The sequence below is a fragment of the Platichthys flesus genome, chromosome 20 (genome assembly GCF_949316205.1).
Source record: "Platichthys flesus chromosome 20, fPlaFle2.1, whole genome shotgun sequence".
Taxonomy (NCBI): domain Eukaryota; kingdom Metazoa; phylum Chordata; class Actinopteri; order Pleuronectiformes; family Pleuronectidae; genus Platichthys; species Platichthys flesus.
In genome coordinates, this window is record NC_084964.1 from 18362182 (window position 1) to 18387546 (window position 25365).

The window sequence follows — 25365 nt, forward strand, 5'->3', positions numbered from 1 at the left end:
AAAGAGAGGACGGCCTGTACACAACAGATTGTGTTGTTGTTGTTGAATATAATTGATAGGAAGCAGGTGGGACTGTCAGAACATGTCGTATGGAAACCTCCCAGTTTGTTCCACCATTGTAAAGAGGCAGCCTGTCCCAGTCATCCACTCATCCATCCATGAAGCATCCCTCCATCCATTCACCTTTGTGTCGCTAGCAGCCATCACACACAGACACACACAGACACACACATCCACATCCTGTATAACTATCTTAAATGTTTTCGGAATCCAAAGTCGAGATCCTGTTTTTTTTTTCTGGGCGCCAAATATCACAACAATTTTAATAAGTTCATAAATCATGCTGGGGGGGATATGGAGGTAAAGGAAGGATGTGACAGCCAATCAGAATCCAGTCTGGTCTGCACATGTCATCACATGTCCCCCCTTTTTTTATTACAGTGATAAAAGATTTGCCTAAAGTCTCAAAGTCTCCTTGATGATTGCACGTAGCTTCAGATGAAACGATCTTCGCTCGTAAAGCGTGACTCAGATTCAGCCGTAGACCAGTTATCTGCTCGCTAGCTAGTTTGAAAACAATCCAGTTACAGGTTTGTGACCCAGGAACAAACCACCACAGAAACAATGCTCAAATGTTTACCAACTGGAGTTATGTGAAACTGAATAGTGCATAAACATGTGTAGAGTTGTTGTGGATTGAGCATGTGGATCACACAGACACACAAACACACACACTCTCTCCCTCCTGCATACCTCCACTCCCAGCCCATTGGTAATATTTCAGAAATGCAGGGATATAAAATCCGGTTGTAGCATATATGTCTTCCAGGCTTCCCCCTGGTTGACTGGTGCAGCGGCGCTGGTCAGCAGGGACGAGCATCACTGAGGATTTCATCTGCTCAGTAGTTTTGTTTACGAAACACAGGACGGTGGCCGCTCCGCTTGGCGCCCGCTGCTCGTAGTTCAATCAGTAGTCTCAAAGTGACGGATTCCTGGGGCTGCCCACGTGCTCGATATCACTTAGGACCAAGTGACGGTTTAGAGGTTGGTTTAGTTTAAAGGAAAAATAAAATCAAAGTAAAGGTCAACCGGGCAGGCTGACCGGAGCGGTGAGGTGTTAGTTAGAGAAATGCTTTTTTTTTTTTTTTTTTTTTTACTTAAAAGCAAAGAGAGTCTGAAAGTTTCTTTTCTGTTTTTTTTTTTTTTTTACTGCATTAATCTCACAGGTACAAAGTGTTACTGTACATGCCACAAGCATCGTGTGGGCATGGAGGGGGGAAATAAATAAAGACGGGGTTGGGGGGGGTCGGGGGAGGGGAGGGGGCTGGGGGGGCCGTGGCCCAATGCTGCAGGGAAGAGGGATGAGAGAGCTCGCACAACACTTCCTGGTCGGGTGTTGTGGTTCAGAAGACGGATTCTAGTGCAGGTGTGTTTTTAACTTGAAGTCCTCGTCTGTGATACTGTGGATATTCAGATGTTTCCCCCTCTGGCTTTAAACAGAACCTCAGGAAAACTTCAAACGCTCAAGCAAACACGTCGGGCCAGTAGGTGGCGCTGAGGTCTACACCGGCAATCCATCGTATAGCAGAGGAGACGTTTGTTAGCGTGACCAGAAGCATGACCATCCCCGAAGTTGAACTCAAGACGGACACATGTCACTGAAACATTAGTGGATGTGTGACCGCGTCCTACAGCCGCCATTGTTGTTGTTGTTGTTGTTGTTGTTTTCTGGTGTTCACTCACTACACAAAGCAACAGCTGGCATGCACGATGTGAGCTGGTGATGTCATTGTCTCCCAAAGGCTCCGTTGTACATATTCACAGGGAAACCCTCTGCTTTTGGAAATTACTGTTTCAATACGGTGGCTGAGAGAGTTCAACACAATTTGATGAAACATGATGATACAGAAACGCTGCAAATAGCGGAAACAAAATGTCTCCAGTGGACCCAGAGAAGTGATGAACGGGTCTGTAGTTCAATGCTCTGTGAAGTCTGCTACCCGTCAGTGGTGATGGAACTTCACAAAGCATTGAACTACAGACTCGTTCATCACTTCTTTGGGTCCCCGGGAAACATTTCCTGCGTCGCTTCCGCAATTGTCAGCCGTCTCTGTATTCGCATGTGTTGTGACAGAAGTTGTTTTCTTAATTTGCAGTGTGTTGAGCTCTCTCAGCCACCGTAGTTTTAGCTGTTTGCGTGTGGACTAAAGCTTCAGAGGGAAAGTTAAATTTAGCTAAATATCCGCATTAGTGTGAGGGGGGGGGGGGGGTTAAAGGTGTAGAAGTTGAGTGTGTTTCTGTGTGTGTGTCTGGAGAAGCTGGGAGGTTGGGGGGGGGGCAGCTCTTCAAGTCCAGCAGTCCGTTTGCCTGGGGCCTCCTCTCACTTGCACGTGTGCACGTCGTAGACGCGCACGCACTCCTGGCAGCTGACGTAGCAGCACCAGTGGAAGATGCAGTGGCACTTCTCCTTGCGCTTCTCAGTCCGGGTGTTGTGGCCGCGGCCGCAGCACAGCAGGTCGCAGCCCTCGATGCCGTGGGACGACACGTTGCAGACCCGGTCGCGCGTCCCGAACGAGCCCGTCTCCGTGTTGGGCTCGCAGAAGTTGGGCGAGCCCTCGTAGTAGACCAGGTCGCGCTCGGTGGGGTGCTTGAAGAAGGCGTACTTGACCCGCAGCGTCTCCACCCAGCCGCGCGACTCCCGGTGCTTCTCCACCACCATCTCCGAGGCGCTGTCGTACTTGTCCTTCAGGTAGTCGCCCAGCATGCGGAAGTCCGGCTGCGCCCACCAGCACGTCTTCACCTCGCAGCTCCCCGACAGCCCGTGGCACTTGCAGCGCAGGTGCATGTGGTCCAGGATGGTCTGAGGACAGAGGACACATCGAGGTTCAACTTGTAGGAAAATCTCAACACTATATTCAAGTTGATCTTTTAAATAAGTGTTATTAATTGTCAATTGCTGCAGCTCCTCTTTTCAGCCTCTGTCTGAAACACTTGATTTTCACTCCTGTCTCTTTAAGGCCCCCTGATTGGCCAGCTGGTCCAATCTGTCGTGATTGCTCAACCACCTCCGACGTGCATTATGCAAATGTCGGGTATTGTGACATCACAATGATGCGTACGTATTGGTCTTTTCAACTCTGCGGAACTTTTAAATTCACAAATAAAACGTTAGAACACAGTAGAGGAAAGAAACAGTGAAAAAACATCACGTCTCTTCTGATCTAAACCAAAACGCGGCTATTTATGGATCTGCCAAGTATTCAACATTTTAAACATTTGAATTACTTTTATTTCCTGATGCCTTTGAGCAACACTTGAGATCAAAAGGTCCCCTCGGCTTTGAGTGGCAGATCCATCAGCTTGGAGTCGCGGCAGATTCAGCAGATTGATGAGACACAGTCATGAATATTTAAACTTTTCACTGTAGTGATTCTGTAGAAATCAACACTGCAGCAGATCCACATGTTCTGATTTATTTCTCTTCATCAATAAACCCCAAAAGATCATCGACCGGTGGAGCCTTCGATCTGTGGACTTTTATTAACAATTTCCACAGGAACTAAATGAATAAAGCAAAAAGCTGAAAGAATCTTTCCTTCACAATGTGCTCATCCTCAAAGTGTTAGTTTGAGAAGTGACTCAACTCGTGTGACAGTCGCCACCTCAGCTCTGATGGAATCCGATGGTTAGAAATTTAACAGGAAATTCAATAATGCAGACGAACAAAACCACTAAAGACTCGGAGCCGGCCAAGAATAACAATACGCCACCGGCTGCAGTTTACTGAAGTGCGGTGCAGCTGTGGAGTCAGAGCGCCTGATTCCCTGTGAAGTCACTGGCTCACCCTGGGACTGTGCTGCCGCGGGGCCAGTTCTACCTTTGTGTTGTGATTGTGTTGTGCTTTAATTTTGCGTCTAAATATAGCCGCAGAATTCCCCTCGGCTGCGGCGGAACGCAGGTGGCTGTGGAACCTCTGGGTGAGGAGGGGGGAGGGGGGAGGGAGGGTGGATATACTGGTGACATCACACTGAGCCTGTCATGCCAACATCAGGTCCCAGGGGCCCTCGGGGCTAAGTAGGGGAGCGTGAGAGGGCCAGGTGGAGACCAGGCTCCCGACTCTGCTGCCGCTCACTTCGCTCCTGCCTGTGATCTCTGACTGCTCCTGTGTGCGCTCATCAAAGACTTGTCTTGTTGCCGTGTGGTCCCTCCGTTTGCCCCTCGGCCAGCAGCCGGGGATTCTAGTTTCTCCCGGTGGTGACAGCGGCCACTGATGTTTTAAGTCTGGGCTGATTTCCTTCTTTCTCCCCCCCCCCCCCCCCCGAACTCATCAAGCGTGGGATATTTGACTGTCAGGGGCTTTTTTATTTCATTGGGATGCAAGGCATGAAAGGCGAGGTGTGTGTGTGTGGGGGGGGGGGGGGGGGGGCAAGGCAGCAATGAGGGTGTGTTGCAGTGATGAGCAATTAAACAGTCATTCAAAGTCGAGTGCTCATTTTCAGGTGGAAGCTCAGAAATGTGCAGACGAGTCGAAAACCAAATCCCGACCCGTCACACGAACAATTATAAAATCCTGAACCATGAAGTTTCCTGGAGGAATTCGATCTGTCTCCGAGAAACTTATCGCTCAGAGTTTGCTGCACTTTCAGTTTTCACCTTGAGGTCACTGAGGTCGTCTGACACAACAACACAACCTGAGTACACAATACTCAGTGAATCTTGTGACCTCTGCTCTCAGATCTGTTTGGTTCTGTGATATTCAATATGTTCACTATCTGGACAAAAGTCAAAGTAAAGCGAGGACGGAGGCTGAGAGGGGCAGCTGACCAATCAGAGCGGACTGCTTTCTATGGGGGGGGGTCCTTAAAGAGATAGGAGCGAAAACCAACTGTTTCAGACAGAGGCTGAAGAGAGGAGCTGCAGCAGTGGACAGACTGAGTAGAGCGATGTGTTTTCAGAACACAAGAGCATGAAACCCTTTTCAAGTTAAAACCCAAATTAGAGTTTTGAACCTGAACATGAGCAGAATATGGACACAGGATATTAACAGTTCATTCACGTGTGTCTGTTTACCGTGCGTCCGGCCTCGTTGTTGTGCCGGTTCATTGCCGAGCGAGCATCAGGGCGGTTCTCTCTGGCGTCGGCAAACTCTCTGGACACCAGGACCCCGAACTCCGCGTCCTCGCTGCAGCCGCCCCACTTCCAGCCCTCGCCGGGGGGGCCCTTGTGATGGGAGTCGCAGCCGCACATGGTGGACGTGCCCTCGGCGCAGGAGCGCGTCACTGCGAAGGCGACGCCTGCCGAGGCGATGGCGTGCACGAACGCTGACTCTCTGGTCGCTGAGGGGGACAGACGCAGACAGACAGGGAGACAGAGTCAGTCTTTTGTTCGACATGGACAACATGTGCTGCTGCCGTCTTCCTCGGAGACAGGATCCCTCCAGGCAAACGTCTTTTAACACAACACTTCATCTTTGAGAAGCGACATTTACATACCTGTAAAAAAAAACACAGCAAGGCATTCCTCTAACCCACAACCTCTCATATTTATTTAACAATAAGAAAACACGGTTCACACTTTTTTCCATTCGATGATCAGCGGAGATGAGGACGCAGAGTGAAGGAGCCGAGCAGCAGAGTCCCTGCAGTGACATCAGCCCATTGTGGTGGTGTCAGGACGGCCTAACGCTCAGTGGGATCCCAGTGACCTCCTGTCATCCCTGAGGTGCGCTGCTTTGCATCTGGATAGTGTTTCAGGAATGTTGTCACCCCCCCCAAACACACACACACACACACACACACACACACACTCCCCGTCCTACCCCTCCTCCCCCCACCCCTCCATCCAAGGCCCAAGGCCTGCTGGTGAAACCGAGCGGTGTGTCAGTGCCGCTTCTCTTCCAACACTGAGGGATGGAGTTACGCCTCCTTTGAAGGCAACAGCTTATTATGTAACCAGACACCATTGTTTCACAATCACAGCACACTTACCGTGGCTCACACGTTACATTCTACTAGCTCTGTTACACACACACACACACACACACACACACAGGTAGGGGTACGAGGTGGCCTTAAGCGGCGGCCTGACTTCTCAAGAGCATCGAGTGGCCTCTGCTCCTGATGTGCACGGTTGCGTCATCGTTGGAGTTCTTAAATTTGTATGAACACGACTCGGAGACTTAAATTTATGTTTCCCAGACCACAACGGCTACTAAAGCCAGAAATTCCTGTGCTGCTCCGCTGCCACAGAAGCCACAGATACAGTTTACTAGTGTTTGGTTGGAGGCTACTCATATTTTCCCACCCTCAACGAGAAGGCACGACAAAAATACACTTTTCATGCTCCGTGTTTTTGCCTCTTGAGCTGATCCCACGAGGGTCAGTGTTTGTAGTGAATCTTGAAGCTGTCTGACGTGTGACTGTGTGCATGTTGGAGAGGCCTCGTCTGATGTGGTCTTTTATTGAGAAAATGTAACGCAGATGCTGCAAACCCATAAATCACACACACTTTATGTCTGGTAACATTTTAAAAACACAAACTTCGGGCATGTGTTGACTGTTGAGATCCAGAGCCTCCATACATTGATTTTCTCTGTTCACTCCCAGTAAAAAGATGCAGTTTCAGTCTAAATCCCCAGTGAACCCGTCCATGATTGGATGACCCACAGTCCTCAGGTTGGGCATCCCCGCTCGCCCTGGCAAGCCTCACTGGGCCCTCCACAACATGGGCCTGTGAGCCCTAGGCCCCGGGAGCCCTGGCTGGTAGCCAAGGCTAGCGCAGCTCCTGCTACCTGCTGGGCCCATCAATCCGCCTTTGTTTCCCTTGTGTCACACTGTATTATCCGCACAAAGGGCCCAGCGACTCGCGCCCCCGCAGCCCCGCTCTGCCCGGAGCTGGCATTCCCCAAACTCCCTAACTCCCTCTCCCCTCTCCCCTCCACCGACACCCTGAGCTGAAATCCCATACACCACCACCCACCACAGGACCTCAGGACCCCCCCCCCGTTTCCTCCCGGCGTCCACCAACTGCACCGCCATGGCCAACACGCAGCGCACGGTGCCCGCGGCTGGTAGCGCTCTCCTCCCTAACGTCGAACACTTCCATCCTTCATCCCCTTCCTCTCTGCTTCCTTTCCTACGCCCCTTGCTTCCTTCCCTTCCCTGTCCCAGAGCGCACACCCAGGCTAGGTTGGGAGAGATCCCCTTTCAGCCTGTTTTCATGACAGAGTCAAAAGGGCGTGTGAATGGGGCGTCCGTGGGAGCTGGACTGTGTGAGGCGAGCACTGGTCTTCATGCACAGTAGGGGTTGAGCGGAGCCCCCCAGTCCTTTTCTATTGCCTGTAATCTCATTTGGCCTCCCCTCTCCCTTTTATTTGACTGAGGAGCTTGGACTGCTCACGCTGCCCAGTCCTGCCCAGATTCTTTCCCCTCTGACACACAGGGTAATTCATTTCCAATCAGCCGCCTCACAAACACACTAAACTTCCAGCTTCATAAATAGGGAGTGTGAACGAAGCGGGGACACCTGCAACTACTGTTTCCCCCGCTGTCAGGTTTACTTGGACGCTTAAAGCACAATTAGTATTCTGAGTGTGAGGCGTGTGATGGATGTCTCCAGTATATCACCTGCACTGGTCGGGCTCTGTTGATGGGTTTACCTCGCTGACCCTCTTTCATGTGTGAGAGTGTAAACACGCTCGGAAAATAACAGAAAATAAGCCTCTGACTCTGCAAACTGAAGTGGATGGAGGTCGGATAATGTGTCAGTGCTTGTAGCTGTGCTGGATTCTCGATGCAGCCAGGAAAGGTTATAATATTGTAATTGCTCCAGCTAGTCAGCAAAAGCCCAGAGAACAAGCAGTGATGAGCCTCAGGCTGGAAAACAGGTAAACGCTGCTGTTTTGCAACAGCTTGCAAAAGCCGCGGCTACACAGCCTCACATTTTTACAGCTGGGTGTTGGTTGGCACATAATCCACTTTCAGATGCATCCCTGCAAAATACAGATTCTACTTGCACAGAGAAGAAATCTACCTTTATCTAGCACTGGGCCAAAGATGGCGAGGTTGTCCTTGATGGTGGTGCAGTTCCATCGCCGGCCCCTGAACTGGTGCTGGCACTCCTGGATCCCCAGCTTCACGCCCTCCGCCACGCTGGGCATGATCTCTATGTAGTTGCGGCAGAAGCGCAGCTGCTTGGGCACCAGGCCGGGGATGGAGCCGCACAGGATGGGTTGGGAGCCCAGAGAGGAGTACTGCTGCCCAAGGGCCAGGGACCTGCGCAGAGAGGGAGAGCATCGTTAAGTGAAGGAAATTCATTCTGGTATTAAATGTGTCGTCAGATTTGTAGTTCTTCTAACGGATGAGGAATGAAAAGTTTCAAGATACAAACTCTGCATGTGTTTTATCAGCCCTGGGGCATTCACAAGTTTAAAGAACGTGGGAATTTAAGCCACCCGCCTCACAGTACAAGCCCGTGCCCTGAACTCAACCCCACAACAGCGACGCTGGTGGTAGTGGTGACCTGAGGCCTCCGTGAAAGAGAAGCTCCTCCACAAGAGGGACCGCTTCTGTGTTAATCTCAGGTTTTACTGTAAGCAGAGCTCTGTGACAATACAGTCATTCATACTGGAGTGTTTTATTGACTTATCTGCTTAATGTAATTTATACCAGGAGCTCCTGTTTATTTTGTCTCTTTTTTCCAGCAGCAGCAGCCGAGGAGGAGGAGGAGGAGGAGGAGGAGGAGGAGGAGGAGGAGGAGGAGGAGGAGGAGGAGGAGGCTAATAGGCCCACTTCAGGGCAGGGATACAAGCTATTAGCTCTGACTTTTCAAAGCACTTGTTAGCATACACAGACCTGCAGATCTGACAGATAACACACAAGAACCTGTCTGCTGAGTTTAGGAAAAGCCCCTTCGTACAATTTCTAATTTACGAGACCACCTGCACCATCAATGATCTGCTTGTTCTGGAGTTGATGCTGTAAGAAAGGAGCTGAGCTGAGCTGGTGACCGACAAAAACAAGATATCTAAAGATGCATGTCTCACCAGAAGGCCCGTGCTGATGTGCCAGAGCAGGGATTAATCACCACCATGAGACAGATCATCTTGAGATGCCAGAAACCATTATAGTTTCATTCAAGTAATTAATTTTAATTGGTTTCTATTAAATAAAAGAGAGGGAGAGGAGATGTTTGCCGTGCCCTTGTTTTAACACGCTTTTTGTGATGACAAGCTTAAACAAAACTTTGGTTTGTAGGAAGTCGGACTCAGATGTCTTGTTTATATATTTCTGTGCCTCCCGTGTTTCCAGAGTTCTCTGTGTTACTTCAGTCGATGTGGAGATGTGCGGCCAATTCAAGTTCGTCACCAGCGTGGACGCTCCGGCACTTGGCGGACAGCGTGACGCTGGAAGCCGTGAGAGGACCACGGAGGAACAATTGACACAGATCAGATCAGAGCGCCACTCAGGATGACCTCAGGACCCCCGCAGGGCGCAACCCAATCACAGCAGCCACTGACTCTGACAGATGAGTGCAGCGCCGTGCCCCACCCGACACAAAAGTTAAGCCATTGAAGTCACGGTGAAAAAAAATCCCCCCTCAGATAGGTTCACGGCTCTTGTGCACTTTTGCTTTCTACTCATGGCCGCCACCAAAACCCTGCCCCCCTCCCCCGCCCCCCCCGCTCACTGTATTTGATCTCAGGTGAGCATTGTTGCAGCAGGCTCTCGGGGATCAAGGTCTGATCAAGGGGAGCTTACGCACTGAGACGTGAGGCTGGGCAGGTTTTGGGCTTTTCCAGCTGGTCTCATGGATATATGATGATCACATAATCAGAGTGAGTCACCTGATGACTGACGCTGATACACAACAAACAGCTCGTGAGTTTCAAACAGAGACGGAGCAGTGGAACTAGCAGAAGCACTCGTGTGCATGAACAAAGACACGTCCCACGACTTCAGAGTTGAAAGTTAGAATTCTGTTTTACCCAGTTTGATGTTCGCCTGCAGACTCACTCATTTGATCGACCTCATCAATCTCGAGTTTACCCGAGCGTTGAGCCGCCACATTAGCTCATCTGCCGATACCCCATCGACATCACCCAGTTCAAGTGTTGCTGACTTCACTCTGTCTGGTGACTGAGTGACTAAGGACCTTAATTACACTGTCTGCTGGTTTGGTTACTGCCCGTTAATGTCTGAGTCGTGAGATGGGACCACAGCGAAACGATGCCGTGCACAGAGCTCGGACTTGAACTCTGGTGTTTTCCCCCATCAGTTCATATCTCTGGTTAGAATCATATACTTTTGCATTTAGAGCCCTGTGCCATCCTGTGGTATATGTTAGGTTTCAGTCAGGAAAGCTAAACTGCTGAGATATAATTCCCTTGGCCGGTGAATCCAGGCTTTCTGATGGAATCAATTAGACTTTGCGGTGGCAGCAGCTTGTTCAGGCTACAGGCCGTGGATCTGCCGGCCTTTTTGTCTTTGTTTGCAAAGGATGTGCATCATTTGATCCGTACGGACAGACGAGATGAAAGGGATATCTTTTTGGCGAGGTGCTAATGAGAGTCTTATCCCTCGGGGGCTGTGAGGCGTGTCGTGCAAACAGACACACACACACAGACTCATGCATGCAGACCACATGTGTGCCACGCTGATCCTGCCTGCTTCGCCTCACTTCTCGGAAGCCACAAGCGACGTGTCTCGACCGAGCGAGGGAGCAGCAGAGACCTCCACAGAGGCAGAATGCCGGGGGAATCCGCTGCAGGGGCCGAGACGAGCAGCCGAGCAGCAGCGAACTGAAGGGCTTGGCAGGTGCATGCCCGGGCAGGTCCGAATGGGGCCTCTACTGGCCTGGAGGGGTTTAACGGCTTGGTTGGGGTTTTTCTCGGTTTCTAAACTGCGCAGATTTGAAAGTATGATGGGCTGCTGGAAACCACAGAAATGAGGCGGAGGAAACAAAGGGATTCCACCACACACCTTGCTGAAGGGTGGAAATTCACACAATCAAGACACTGTCAACACAAACTTTTGCCCCCGACCGCTCCCGGTGCAGTAAAATCACCTCTTCAGTCTGCTGCTTAGAAAAGCTGCATCTTGTTTTTGTTTTGTCTCCGAGCGAACTTGAGTCAACGGCTGAGTCAAGGAATCTCGTGGAGTCAGAAATGTGTTGCAGCTGCTCCTGTGGGAGGTCTGCATTACAGGGGTCAGCGTGGAGCACATGTCTGTGCACAGATCAGCTCCTCTGTGTGTGACAGCCTCTCATGTCCAGAGGCACGAGAGGTTCCAGGTGAACCTCTGAACCTGTGGAGCAGAACGTGACATGTGACCCCACGGCCTTTAGCCCAATGGCCTGAAGTTCAAGACCAGGGTTCGTTCAGGTATCAGGGAACTGGGGGAGTCGATCTTCAGGCTGTTTGCATCAGGACTCAACTGGGAGCTCGTCTTGATGAGATGCTGCTCGTACACAAACTCAGATTCTCGGTGGCGAACTTGACTTTGATAAAGATCCTCACGTTTGTTTTGGGTCCTGGATCAAACCTTAAAAAAGCATGTAGATATGATTCATGCAGTTTCCGTCTTTATTCAGGTTTCGTCAGACACGTTAGCCTATTCACGATTTGTTGTTGTATTTGCACAATAAAAAGAAGAATCTAGAAATCTAGTGACATATTAAACATAAAATGATGAAGGCTACAGCCAATTATATCATTTTTCAGGGTTAACCTCATATTTTGTGTGTAATCTGTAAAGCTTGTAGAAACAATAGCTTGTAGCCGTATTAGCTTGTTTGCTTACTCAATAAATCCAACTGTCATATCGGTTTTGTTCGTTGAAACAGTTTTGATGAACTAAGAAAGCAACGTTAAATGAAACCATCAGAATCGAACCCTCACGGTGGCCCCTTCACGTACGAGCTGCAGTTAAACACATCATCAGTCGTTTATATTCATAATCATCACAGTGAAACAAGGGTTGAGTTGCTACTTGTTAAGTTCTCACTTCCAACCACGTTATCACTCATGAGAGGAAAAGGGTGGGTGCATTTTTCCTAATGCCCATCCTGTGCAATCATTTTAATGGCCTTTGTTCTGCAACAAGCTGAAAACTGTTAAACATGATGATATAATTTTTCCAAATTTCGTTTAATCACACGCTGAGACGCTCTCCGGGCGATGATGTGTTAAACTCCACCTCGTACGTGGAGGGCCACAGTGAGGCTGGGATTCTGATGGTTTCATTTTGGATCACTTTCCCAGTTTGTAAATTTCCAGGATTGTTTTTTCTAGGGTTGGATTCTAATTATTCCTTTTTTTGTCTCCTGTCTTTCATTTCATAAGCAAAGAGCAAGTTTAGATTAGAAAACATTCAATGTCATTGTCAATTATAAACTGAAAATAGTAACTTAAGGTCATTTATATTATTTATAAATGTTTGATACCGATAAACTCAACAAGGAGTTAGAAAGGATTTTACACGTGTTCCAACCCGTGTCCAAACAAGTTCACTTATTTCATTACAGAGAAATCAATAACGTTAGCTTGTGCTGAGTTAGCGCCTGGAGCGCTGCGTACCAAGTGGGTTCTGTCACTGCAGTAGGAGACTGAAAATACTGTTTGCATTAAACTTTAATCTACCTCTAATTTACCTCTATACGCTCACTCCTCAGCTCAACTTGTCAGATTCGCCTGCGGGGCATCGCGCCGCTAAACGAGGAGTGAAGTCAGAGTCTGAAAACATCTCATCTGTGGATCCCACAACAGAGTGTGCGGGGAGATGAAGACACTCGACAGAGAGTAAGTGGGCCAAGCAAGGCCCGGGGATGGGACTTTTCCTGGTGGGACCTGGAATGCAAAGCTGCTGCCTGTGTTTTCTGTTGTCGTCTCTTTGGCACACTTTTGATTTGTGGTCCAACAGCTCCTGGCTGATCAGATAAAAAATGACAGGACCCCAGAAAAAATGTTTCAACCTGTTCTTTTCCCTCCTCTCGCTCCCCTGTGCCGACTGCAGCAGGGAGTGTGGAGTCGGGACAAGGAGGCCCTGCAGTCACAAACATGGAGACGCACCGAGGGGAACCGAACAAGGTATAAACTTGTAAAGCTGCCTGTCAGGGAGAAGCAGGAGCGTCAGACGGGGAAGCTCGGTGTCGGGCTGCCTGAGGTGGACACAGCTTGTTTGAATGGGAGTCGTGAGGGACTGTGAATGAACCACAACTCAAACAGCACATTGTTCCCTGACACTGCTCATTAGTGGCTGCTTGTTGGCACCGCTGCTCGGATTCTCTGCAGTTATGCATCCTATGCAAATCATAACTCGTAATGGATTGTCTGGAATCTACGACTGGAATCTTCGAACAGATGTATTAAAAAAAACAAAAAAAAAAACTGCTGTTGACTTTTTGAACCCGTTAGCGCAGAGTCCCGGCTGATAGACGCTACAGAGGCAGAGCGGGTTTATAAACTCATTACCCTCTCAGCTGCAGGTTCCCGCCTTTATCAATCTAATAGTTTTATGTATTTTTGCTTTTACATTTTACATTTTCACCCAAGCAAAGAGCCATGTGGTTTCATGTCAATACTTATTTTTTTCCAGGCTGAATTGTATGAAAACTGGCTTCAAACTTCAGGTCAGATCTTGTTATACATGTATTATTATATTTCTCAATTTGATATATTAGAAATTGTATATTGTATTTTGTATTTTGTACAAGTAATGAAATTCAAATTTCAAAGATTCCCAATCCCATAACCCGGCAAATTATAACCACAGCCCGAATCCTCTGTTTATTATGTTTGTGAGCAGAATTAGGCAAAAGACAACTTAACTGATTTCTGGTAAGTGCTGGTGTGGATACAGGATTTTTTTACACCGGGCATATTTCAACATTTCAGTTGATTCCTCAGAGAATAATTCAGATATCTTAAAGAAAATGGTTGCTTATAAACGATATAAAGTGGATCCCAGACATTGAGTGATCGCCCTCTCTTCCTGTCCACGCTGCATGTTGCAGTTTGTTTAGTTTGACCTGAGGGTCGAATCCCGGCTGCACAGGTGTGATCCTCTCTGTCACCGACCCTGAGTGTCAGAGAAACTGCTGATAATGAACCTCTGTAACAAGCCATACAGGTGAGATCAGCCAGGTAATGAAGACTTTAAATATGGTGTGTGACTGTGTGTGTGTGTGGGTCTGTGTGTGGGTCTGTGTGTGTGTATGATCCCTCTGCCCGGGGCCGTGGCCGGGCTCCCTTTGAGGAACCGTCCTGGCCTGTGTTTTAGTGCACCTAATAGCCGACTCGGCCATTTCCTACACGAGCGTTTTGCATGTCCTTTGATGGAGGCTGGAGATTAGGACTCGCCCTCGCTGCTTTGAAATACCACTCTCCTTTGAACCTCTCACCTCGCTCGGGTTCGACTGGATCATGTCGTCTCACGTGCACGACCACAGACGACACACTGGTGAAAAGATGTGGAAGATAACTAGGATCACGACCGGTGTATTATTACATCTGCCAAGGAGATGCTTGTTTGTTTGTTTGTTTGTTTGTTTGTTTGTTATGCAGATTTCCATGAATCTTGGTGGAGCAATGAGACAAGAAAGAAACCATTAAATTAAGGCGCCGATCCAGTAAAACCTGTTGATCTAGCTTTTTTTCTTTTTGCTTTAACGTTGCCAGTTTTACATTTTCACCAATTCCGTTGGGAATAATTCATAATTCAATAATTCATGGAATAAAACAGGCGGATAGAAGGAACTGATACCGATGAGTTTGTATTTGGTGCGACTTGATTGAATTGAAGGGAATTGTTGTTACCTTGTTGTTTGTTTTGGTTCACTTCCTTTAACATTGGAAGTTTGTTCTATTTCCGTTAAAGTCCCGGAGAATTACATGTGAATCTTTATGAAATATGAGATATTTCGGAGGCCTGGTGTTCATGAGTGTGTGGAATTTGGTGCAGATCCGAATAAAAATCTGGACCTGGTTGATTTAAATGTGCCTTTATTCGGGTAAAAGATTTTTTCAGCTGCTGCACGATAACAAATTAAGTTCACCTCCAATCTGAAGCTGAGAAATGTGCCAACTCTAGATATTTATTGTGATTCTTTGAAATCAAAGTTTTCCTGTTCAACTTCTAAACAATCTTTTCCTCAGTGATGCTTCAGCGATGAAGCTGCACCTGCTCCTCGGCTCAAGTCATTTTCAAACATTCCTCCAACAGACAACTGGTAAATACACAATTCTTCATATACGCTCCTCGTGGAGACATTTCTCTCGGGCTTTAGTCCACGTTTGCCTTTGACCCGGCTTTCAGAATGGAACCCTGACGTTTCTTATGAATCACCTTCTTCTGGACTTTTCCTGCTCTTTTCTATAAAACCCTGAACATCTCTGATCTTTTCACCGTGGGCGGCAGACGGAGGATTTTCTCGCGTTAAGAATCATTTTTCAAGTGAACCCCTCTCCAGTGATCGGGGTTGACGACTAGATGGAGGTTTGGTGGTGGTGGTGGTGGTGGTGATTGTGGTGTTTGTGGGGGGGGGGGGGTTCACATTCCTGAGACCCAGAGATGGACTCTAGAGCCTCTTTAAGCCGCTCAGGTTGATCTGGAAAAGGATTTACTCGAGATCTTTTCGAGAGGTACGACTGATATTAGTGAGGTTCCCAAAAAACTTCCACAAGTAGAGCAAACCCAATATTAGTCAGGAAGCTGTGGTTAAGCCTATGCATGCTCCCCAAATTTAATTAGAGGATGTGAAAAGCCTTAATCGGGTCCGGAATTCATTTTCACACAGAAGGCTTGTATGTGTAATACTTCAAATGTATCCCTCTGCACATTGTCTCTGTCCTGATGCTACAGCTTTACCTCATTTGTGATTGAACATGAACACTTTATGATTTGACTTACTTTCGTCATTGCTCCTTTCAGATTGTCAGACTTGATTTTGACTTTTCACCTGCAGTGGAAGTGAAGCAGAACCAAGACATCTCGATTGTGATGATTTCAGGAACAGCAACCTTCACGCTGACCATTATTCAAGACGTTGAGACATTTGTAAATTTCAATTGCTTCATTTCTTCTTCCTCCCTTTGTTCCCTGTGTTGTTCTACACCCCCCCAACACTGTGCATCCCGAGTAACTGCAAACTGTTACTGCATGAGACGACTTCAATTCCCAGCCAGCTCCAGAAAGATTAACCCAAAGTTCACGGCGTCTCTGCTCTCTCGATGCATCTGGAGCCACGGCGATGATAGCGCGGGATTAGGAGAATAACAGTTATTGGATTGGAAGCTCTCGTGGCTGCGCGGTGTGATATGACAGAGCTAAACCGATAATCGGCGCTGGTGCTCGGTGGCTGGCGTTGGACGGCGTTCAGGTTTAATTCCTTGTTGAAAGTGACTGTCATCACGCACTTACATCCACTGCTGTTTATGCAAGAACACAAACACTGGGCTGGCTCGCGCTGCACTTTGAGCTGTTCTCCAAATATGATGTTGATAGGTTAAGACACACCGACTCAACACAGCAGCAGCAGTTGTAATATAGAGACTCTTATTAACAGCTCTGGCACGTCAGGCTCCTGCTTTTTGATATTAAACGTGCAAAACGTCAAAGAGCAGAGTTATTTCTCAGGTCAGGTGTCGTTAGATTATTGGAGAGAGACGCTGTGAGACCTGTGGATCAACAGGACGTCACTCTGCCGTCGTAAATTCTCCCAAACTTAGATTTCGCCCGTTTTGCTGCGAAACCACTTCTTCTCCAACATTCTTGCATTTCAAAAAGACAATCCAGTGCGCCGCTCACCTCTCCAAACCCACCTACTCCCTCTTCTCCCTGCTGCACCTCGTCCGCATGCATGCATATGTGCAAATCACTGGAGTTATTTATGCTCTGTTTTGTTTTCAACACCCCGTCTTGTAAAAGCAAGGCTGCCAGGCATACAGCAGTCAAACCTCCTCTTCCCCTCCAACCCGTCCCACCGTGGCTTGAGAATTTATGGCCAAGTCATCGCCCCTGAGACAGAAGCCGAGAGGAGTCTGCCGGGGCCCTCGCTGAAACCCGGCACCCTCTTGTTTGACACACCACCTCATTTCGTCTCCTCTGTGGACACGTTCAGCACCGCGGGGCTGATGCCACTGACAGCGCTGCCTGACACCCATTCGTCAGCACCTGCCCAGTCACCTGGAGCTACGGCTCGGCTTTTCATCTCCCCCCCCACCCCCCTCGGTACGCCGGCCTGCATTAAAAAATATGTGTTACCCAAATCAAAGGTGGTGCGCTTTGTTGAGGTTCGAACATTACACCAGTGTCATGTAAGCTGGTTAAACAAAGCAGCTGCAGGTAATTCACAGCCACAGAGAGAAGCCAGGCTCTTTGTCACTGGTGTCTGATGGTTCTCGCTGAAGCCAGGACTGGGTGTAAAGTCCTCTCTGCCATTTACACTTCAACCCTGTGGCCTGTGTGCTTGGCAGCTGCCTGCTCTGTAAGTGAAACCAGAAGATGCTAGTGGTTTGGACAGCAGCGTGCTGGGACCATATGCTAGTTGGGCAAGTAAAAGTGCAGCAGCTCTGACAAGTATTGTGTCGTGAGCCAAAAGAGCTTTGTCATACGCCCACGCAAATATCACCAAAATTGAAGCTTTATGTTACAAAAGGAGACCAGGAGCTATGAGGTCAGCTGAATGTAGCTGAATATGTAATGAGATAAACCTCTAAATTTCAGTTGTTGGGGGCCAAAAGCGATCTGGGATAATTTAACAAAGAATTAAACCCTGCGGCACCTACACATATTGTCTCCTGACAAATCCGTAGTGGAGGGGTGGGGGGGGGGGTGGCTGTGGTACAATTGAGAAGCAAGATGATATGCTCAACTGTTTCTCTTTTTTTCTAATGGATTGATTTAATTACAGCTGATGCCCCATGGCAAGAATGCAAATATATTTTCTTTTTTAATTGTGTGCAACTTTGTCAGTGCGCTTAAAAAAAAAATGTGCGTTGAATGCACGACCGCCGAAAGAAGAAAAAACAAAGCTGACAAATACAAAACAACATTTCACATCAATGCACGTCAGGTTTCTGGGGCCGGCGGCCTGAGTGTGGGACGCTGACGCACAACAGCAAACAAAACCATAATTGACCCTGATCATATAAGTCATGATTGTTGTACTTCCTGAGGAACTCACAAAATGATATGCTCGTGTTTCAAGAAAGAACTTGATGATGGTGGAGGAGAAGGGATTCTGTTCTGAGGCTTCTTCCCCAGCAGCATCACTTCTGTTCGCTGAGCTCGAGCCACGATTCAAGAAATAACTCAACGATCGGACTGAACCGCTCCGCAGCCCCTCGCAGCCTTCAATTCAAACCAACATGGCAACCGCTCGCTGACAAGTTCTTCTCCTTTAATTCAGAAAAGTAACTCCACATCTTTGGTAATTAAACGGCTCCCCAACTAAAAAAATTCTGCCTCCGTGCATCACAACATGCTCCAATGTGATAAATGGACATGAGTGTGGAGGGGAAAAGCACGGCGAGCCTTTTCCGTTACACTCGTATTTGAGGTTAAGATTTTTTGGGAATGGGCCGGAGAACATTTTTCCACGCAGTCAACTGAAAGTGCACATTCTGCCCCCTCAGAAAATGATCATTTGACCAAATGAAAAAAAAAATATATAAAAGTCTCTCTCTCTTTCTGTGGCCATAGGGGTCTGATGCTGGAACTGTGGATTTGTACTCACCACCAGATGGGATAGCCTCCAAGCACCCGCGAGCTGGACAACCACACACACATCAAATATCCAATCAGATACAAATCCATGAGGTAAGCCTTTGCAAGTGTGTGTGAGGAGGGCAAATGGATCAATGCATAGAACTTCCAGTAGGCAGTGAAGAAGAGTTTTCCAGGAAGAGGAGCTTTAGGGCAGCTTGATTGTTGAATGAGGGGAAAATTAAAATGATATTTGCAAAAAAAAAAAAAAAAAATCTTCCTCCTGTTTTCCCCCCTTCTTTTGAGTCGGGCCAGGAAAGTGTGTCTGTCTCCCAGTAGTTAAGAGAATAAGTGTCTCTCACACACATGCACACACGCTCCTACCCGTCCTCTCCTTCCCTCCCTCTCTCTGAGGTTCTTCCCTAAGGTAGATATCTTTTTCTCTCTCTCTCTCTCTACTTTTTTCTCCCTCAGGATGCCTCATCCACAGGCCCAATATTAAAGGGGGGGTGGCGGAGAGAAGGGTGCGGAGGGGTGGAGGAGGAGAAGAGGGGGGGGAGGGGGGGGGGGGAGAATGAGTTTTTTTTTGGGAGATGTCAGCTGGCAAGCCAATCACAGGAGATGGCCTTAGGTTACGAAAAAAAAAAAAATTATTATTCGTTCCCATCTGTCAATCACACGCCACCCCCTGGTAATGTGGAAAAGAAAGGAAAGAGTGAAAAAGAGGGAGGGAGGGAAACGGGAGAGGGAGGTATAGGGAGGGACACATACAAAAAGGTAGAGTCGGCTTGTTACACAACTTGTTTCCTTTACGTGATTACACAAAACAAGAAGAGGAGAATGTATCAGCGGCTGGAGGTGAGCGGACGCCGGCCGGCTGCTCCTCACGACACTCACATGCTGACATATTGATTTTAAGGGGTTGTGCCCTGACTAATTGATCCGGATACACAGTGCACACACACACACACACACACACACAAACTCACTCACAGACACACACACACACACATATATATATACAGTGAATTTTCCAAATTGTTGTCCGCCCACCCCAACAGGGGAGGACATAAAAGGGGACACAATAAAGCCGTAAAGTGCGGCGGTGGCCGGGCCAGGCATGCAGGGGTTATATGCCCCGGCGGCCCAAAGGCAACACATCTCACATCGACACCATTGTCATTCTGATGGGCTGCGGGGCGAGCAGCCGCGGGACAGGAGGGGTGACGGAGGAGGGAAAGAGATAGAGAGTGAAAGAGGAGGGTGGGACACTTGTGATGGACTTAGCCTGGAGTATCCACGCATTCGATTCCCACTCAAGGAACCCGAGCAGGGGCGAATACAAACAAGACGCCCGGGCCGAGATCAAACACAAGTCCTCGGTCGTGGCGGTGATAACAATCTAGTCGGGGAGTTGTGTCTCGGGGGATCACCGGTCGGTCGTCATGGAAAGAGTGACCACCAAAGACGTGACCACTGTGAAAGACATTTTCAAACCAGTAATGACGGGGTGCATCGCTGCAAATTTCACACATGACTTCACAGAACATAACTTTGTATGAAAAGTGAGGTTTCAAAGTTTCTTTAGCGTCGGGACTGTTTTAATCGACCCACCAGTTTTCTGCTGGTTCTCAGCTGCTCGCCCCTCAGAGGCCCGTTTCCCTGCAGTTCCATCCCAGCACACGATTCTCAAAAAAGTAAGTGTGAAGAAGATCCCAGAACAGGAGAATCCCCCCCCCCCCCCCCCCCCCCCCGGTGGCATGTGAGCTGCATTTAAAGGCCCTTTTGGACGTAAACAGTCGTTTTAAAATGTGAAGATTAAACGGTAAAAGGACGTTTTACGGCTTCGTCAGACCAGATGGATTACCTCACGGCAGACTGGGAGTGTGGAGCCATATGGAAACCAGCCTTTGGGAGAACTGCTTCCAAGTGAGGGAGGTCATAATGCGTTCAAACACAAATGTTTTATTGATTTCATCCTAATTTAATAATGCAGCAAAAGAAACACAGTGATTTTATTGGACTCTGGTGCCTGTTTTTATCAAACATTAGAGTTTATGATGACTGGTGACTCAATGTGACACTTTCCCTGAACCGAGCGTCCAGTAGGAACTGGGACGCTCTTAAGTGATTTTAAATGTATTAGCCATATTTAAACTGAGGCTAAGAATATCTCGGTGCCTCCCTCTGTGGCCCGGGGACCTTTCTGCAGAGGACCTCCAGGGCACCACTGAGCTCGGCGGGCTCAGGGGGCTGGAAGGTCGCTCAGCAGGGGCTGGGAGCGTGCACTCTGCAGAGCGGAGGCCCGGTGCCCACCGCAGGGACCGAGCCACAGTGACCAAAGTCTGGAGGTCAGCAGTGGAGTGGCCCCCTTCACCCAGCCCCTCTCGTGTTTTATTCCTCCATAACAAAGAAGATGGGGAAACAGGCAGTGACTGAGCAGCACTCGACCTACCACCCAGCTTTGGGTGTGTGTGTGTGTGTGGGGGGGGGGTCCTCCGACTCTCTAAATGTGACAATAATTGATAGATATCTTTGTGGAGCCAGTCTCCAGCCTGTCGTAGCGGGGAGTCTCCTACATTATTCCAATGAAGACGTCTTCTCAATGCCCCGAGTCGAGCTGCGATATGTCATGGCGGCTCTGACAATGAGGCAGGTCTGCTTTCCATCACCAACAGTGTCGCGCGTTACGGCGTTGTCAGAAATGTGCCGAGGTCAGCTCTGGGACTTGGATAACGGGTGCACTGTGAGGAGCGGTAGACGGTGCGCGGGGCCAGGGACGGATGGGGGGAATGTGACAGTGGTGTAATTTACGAGCGCAGGCGGAGGACTCAGTCTGCGGTCGGCATCTGATCAACATTGAAACCACGTTTCCCAGGTCGGGGCCACAAGTGCAGAGAGAACCGCGATTCAGGTCAAGAACACGGGAGCCAGCAACACTGGAGGTGGTGTTCTGAGTGGTGGTGTTTTGTACAGATGTCTGCGGAGGAAGGCCTCGGTCTGTGTGTCTGCATCAGTAGGTGCGGGGGGGGATCATAGAGCTCCCCTACCGGGCCGGTTTCTACGGTGACCTGAGAAAGGCCGTAACCAGGTCCGGCTCTTTCTAAGGCCTAATCAGCGTATTACCACAAAGAAGGACATGTGTTCTCCCCCCACCCCCCCTCCCTCTCCCCACCTCCCTTCCCTCCCCTACTCAATCCGAACAGCATGGCTGGACACAGGCAGCCAATAAAACCAGGATTAGGAGGGTATCTACACACACTGGGCTGAAACGAAAAAACTTTTTTGAACACGCCCAATCCCACCCTGCTTCGTTCACAAACTTCTTTTCATCGCTCCCTCATTCCTACCATCTTTCACTTTAGTTCACTTGCTCCCGTGTTTATATCCTTTGCTTTCAGAGCCCTCAGCCTCTAAGCTCTTCACACAATGGGGCATCCAGAAATTACTCATTTTGCCGGAGCAGTTCAGCAAATTCCCAATGTCTCCTGCCCAGCTCCTCCTTTATACCCCGGATCCTGTGCTTTCTTCTTTCTCTTTTTTTGGTGGTGGTGGTGGCGCTATGATAATGAAACGTGCTCCATCACAATGACAAAGCTGTGCATGTGTTTGTTGAAGGGAGAGTTTGTATGAATTCACGCTCCTTTACATATTTTTGCATGTAATCACCTTCTCCTACATCGCGTCACTTGAGTTTCACAGGGTTTCTTTGGCCTCCCTTTGTCGAGGCAATTGTGCGATTGATTGATTATTTTATAATAAAGTTCCAATGTGCAGTTCTTTTTCTCTTCGTACAGCGAGTGCATGATGATTTGTTGGAGACTTCTTGGAGTCACGAGGCTGAAGGAGCCTCAGAGTCTCGGTCCTGTGTCCTGGAAGTGGACGAGTATTGAAGATGATATCAATGCCTTTGTCAGGACTTTTTAAAACGACGGGACAAAGACGACAAGAACTCTTCCCCCAAATAAACCTTTTTCATTAGAGCAGCAAACACTTCATCCCTCTGCTGGTGTGTGTGTGTTTGTGTGAGTCACTCAGCGAGGTCCCACATGGAGGAGCCCAAAGCCCCGGCGTTCTTCAGCCGGACACTGAGGCGGCCTAATTAAAGGGCACTTAAGCCCCACAATGTGCGGCGGTGCAGGTTGGAGTTGGTGGGGGTCCCCGTCGAGAGGGACAGAATTCATGGCACTCGTAAACAAGGGAGTCCAGGACAGAGGGACAGAAGAGGGCTACGTGCCAGAGACTTTGTTCACACAAGATGAAGAGTCAACAGCCTCCCTATCCCTCACCCCTCCTCAGCCATCCCCCCTAATAACCACCTTCTTCAGAGGAGCTGCGAACACAATGCCCTCCCACTCCCCTCCTCTTGCGCTCAATCACTGTTGGGACAATGAGGAGACCCCCCCCCCTCCACCACCACCACCACCACCACCACCATCACCCCCCCCAACCCACCACCATCCTTCTGCCCCTCCCCGACCCCCAAACAGACACTTCTTTTATTGAAATTCTTTGGTGTTCTAATCCTCAGCTTCCTCCAGGGGCAATAATGGACTCCCTGCGTCAGCCTTTTCCAGCGGGGCCATCATCCGAGCCCGGCTGGGTCACAAGTCCACCTCCGCCACTGGAGAAAATCTGGCCCGGCACCGTCCAGCTCATGCACAGGCCAAACCAGTGCCATTGACCTGAGGAACATTACAGGCCACTCGTGTTTTATATTCTCAAGTAACATTTGATTTAATTTGCTGAATATGTTCAGGTACTTTTACTCTTGAGATTTACAGCAGCAGTTGTAAACAATTTCCATAATTCTCCTTTTTTTGTGTTCATATTCTTCAATTTGAACAGCAAGCATTTTCATGTAGCCACACATTTGGTGGAAAGTGTGACAAACGCTGGTGAAAACAAATTGTCAGCAAATGAGCAGAAGTGAAAAAACAAGAAACAAAGACATTTTTCTGTATATTTTCAGTTGTGAGTTGACTGTATTGAATTAATATTCCTGAGATTAACCCATTATAATATAGGAGGAGGAAAATATCTATTGACACAATATCATTTTTTTTTAAACTGCACATTATAACTTTCATGAACATGGGAGTTATTACAAGGTTGTTTGGTTAGATCACATTAACTTCAGCTAGGTGTATCTAATACATTTGCAGAAGAGCATAAATACACATAAATATAGATATTAAAAACCTGCAGTTCTACATGCACAATTAACTTTATCCCTGAAAATAAGGATTCCGGTGTAAAATTAAAAGTAGTAAATGTGATAAACTGTGGTTCTGTGTGTGTTTCTTCAGTGGTCACAGGGTTAATTACTGTTGACAAGTAGAAACACACATTCCTTATATCATTTATCTCGACTGCAGCTCTGCGCTCGTGTTAGAATAAACTTCACAGCGTGTGGATGCTGACACCTGCTGGTGAAACACAACCACACGCTCCTGATTTGTCATTCATGAAACTCTGAACCCTGTTTGGATGATGTCACGAGCCTGTGTTGTGATGACTACAGCTGCAGCCAGTGATTGATTCTGATACTTTGGAGGGTTTATCACTAAATAGTCAATCATTGTGATAAATGCACAACATGTGGTTCCAGAGTCCAAAGTGATGCTTTGACAAATATTCTTTTTGTGATCAGCGATATGGAAAAGTAATGATTTTCTCTTAAAATTATACAAAAGGACAATAACAAGACAATCTATGTATTTAAATCCTCGTACTGTTCTACTATAAGGAGCAGAATGTGGATCTTCTACTCTTATACAATGAATTTTCACTTTATAATGATATAAAACAGGAGAAAGCAAAAGAATATTTATGAAATGTGGAGCTGCTCATGTTCAATGAAGTGAAGTTTGTACATTCGATATCAAATTGTGTTGTGTTTAATTAATCAATTGTGATTGACTGATTGGATTTGAATGGGTGAAGATTAAACTGATGTAATTCCAACTCAGGGCTGTAACACTGAAGCCCTCAGCCAGGAACACTGAATTATTCAATATATCTACTTAAAAAAATAATAAACAGCTTTGGATTTCCTCCAGATTTTCTTTTAAAGCTGCTGTTGTGGTTTTATGAGCCATTAAAGCTGCATTAGCCGGAGAGTAACGTGCACACTATCCCTCCAACACACTGTAGATGTCAAACAATCATTAAACCCCTGTAAGACTCGATAGCTACAAGTTTCTGAATCGTCGACTGTGCCTCCGGACGACACATTCTTTGCTGATGACACATAGAAAATAACTGACACTGGACTCGCAGCTGCAGACACCAGAGCAGATTACAACATGAAATGCATCTCATCATTAAAAGCCTTTTATTACTGGCATGGGCCTTGTTAACGGAATCACATTGTGTCTTGCAACCGCAGCGTCGATGACCCGTGGGCATTCGCACAAAGTGCAGAGAAGTGTAGTCTACAGAGGAACTTATCTAAACATCTATTAAATATGTGGTTGTGGAGAAATGGAGACAACCGCAGGACTTTGAAGCTCTGATGTTATCATGGGCGGTGGCAGCCAGAGGAGTCCTACGGCAAATACTGCATATCCACTCTGTCTCTGCTCAGCTCTTCTCACTGATGCTGCACGAGAAAACATGTCAGTGTCTTTATTTTGAGGAGACAACAGGAGAAGAGTTCACT

At 47.9% G+C, this 25365-nt stretch overlaps 1 protein-coding gene and 2 long non-coding RNA genes across 3 annotated transcripts; 2 read left to right on the forward strand and 1 right to left on the reverse strand.

The window, feature by feature from the left end:
- Positions 1 to 2367: 2367 nt before the first annotated feature.
- wnt3 (wingless-type MMTV integration site family, member 3) lies at positions 2368 to 19058 on the reverse strand. Its single transcript, XM_062413640.1, has 4 exons — positions 18733 to 19058; positions 8032 to 8273; positions 5071 to 5336; positions 2368 to 2860 (listed from the first exon to the last, which is right to left on the reverse strand). Exons 1-4 carry the CDS (start codon positions 18810 to 18812, stop codon positions 2381 to 2383), a joined length of 1068 nt encoding a protein of 355 aa, XP_062269624.1. The 5' UTR covers positions 18813 to 19058; the 3' UTR covers positions 2368 to 2380.
- Positions 11688 to 13734, forward strand: LOC133931649 (uncharacterized). Its single transcript, XR_009911917.1, has 2 exons — positions 11688 to 12796; positions 13011 to 13734. It is a non-coding gene; the product is annotated as an uncharacterized LOC133931649 (long non-coding RNA).
- LOC133975681 (uncharacterized) lies at positions 13967 to 24871 on the forward strand. The gene is made up of 3 exons (XR_009924783.1): positions 13967 to 14126; positions 18699 to 18815; positions 22499 to 24871. It is a non-coding gene; the product is annotated as an uncharacterized LOC133975681 (long non-coding RNA).
- Positions 24872 to 25365: the final 494 nt, after the last annotated feature.

Excerpts from the sequence above, each read along its gene's own strand:
- wnt3 (XM_062413640.1), bottom strand. The coding sequence starts at position 18,812 with ATGGATTTGTATCTGATTGGATATTTGATGTGTGTGTGGTTGTCCAGC. Across the intron at positions 8,274-18,732 it reads GGAGGCTATCCCATCTGGTG|GTCCCTGGCCCTTGGGCAGC; the intron begins GTGAGTACAAAT and ends CTCTCTGCGCAG. Across the intron at positions 2,861-5,070 it reads ACAACGAGGCCGGACGCACG|ACCATCCTGGACCACATGCA; the intron begins GTAAACAGACAC and ends CTCTGTCCTCAG.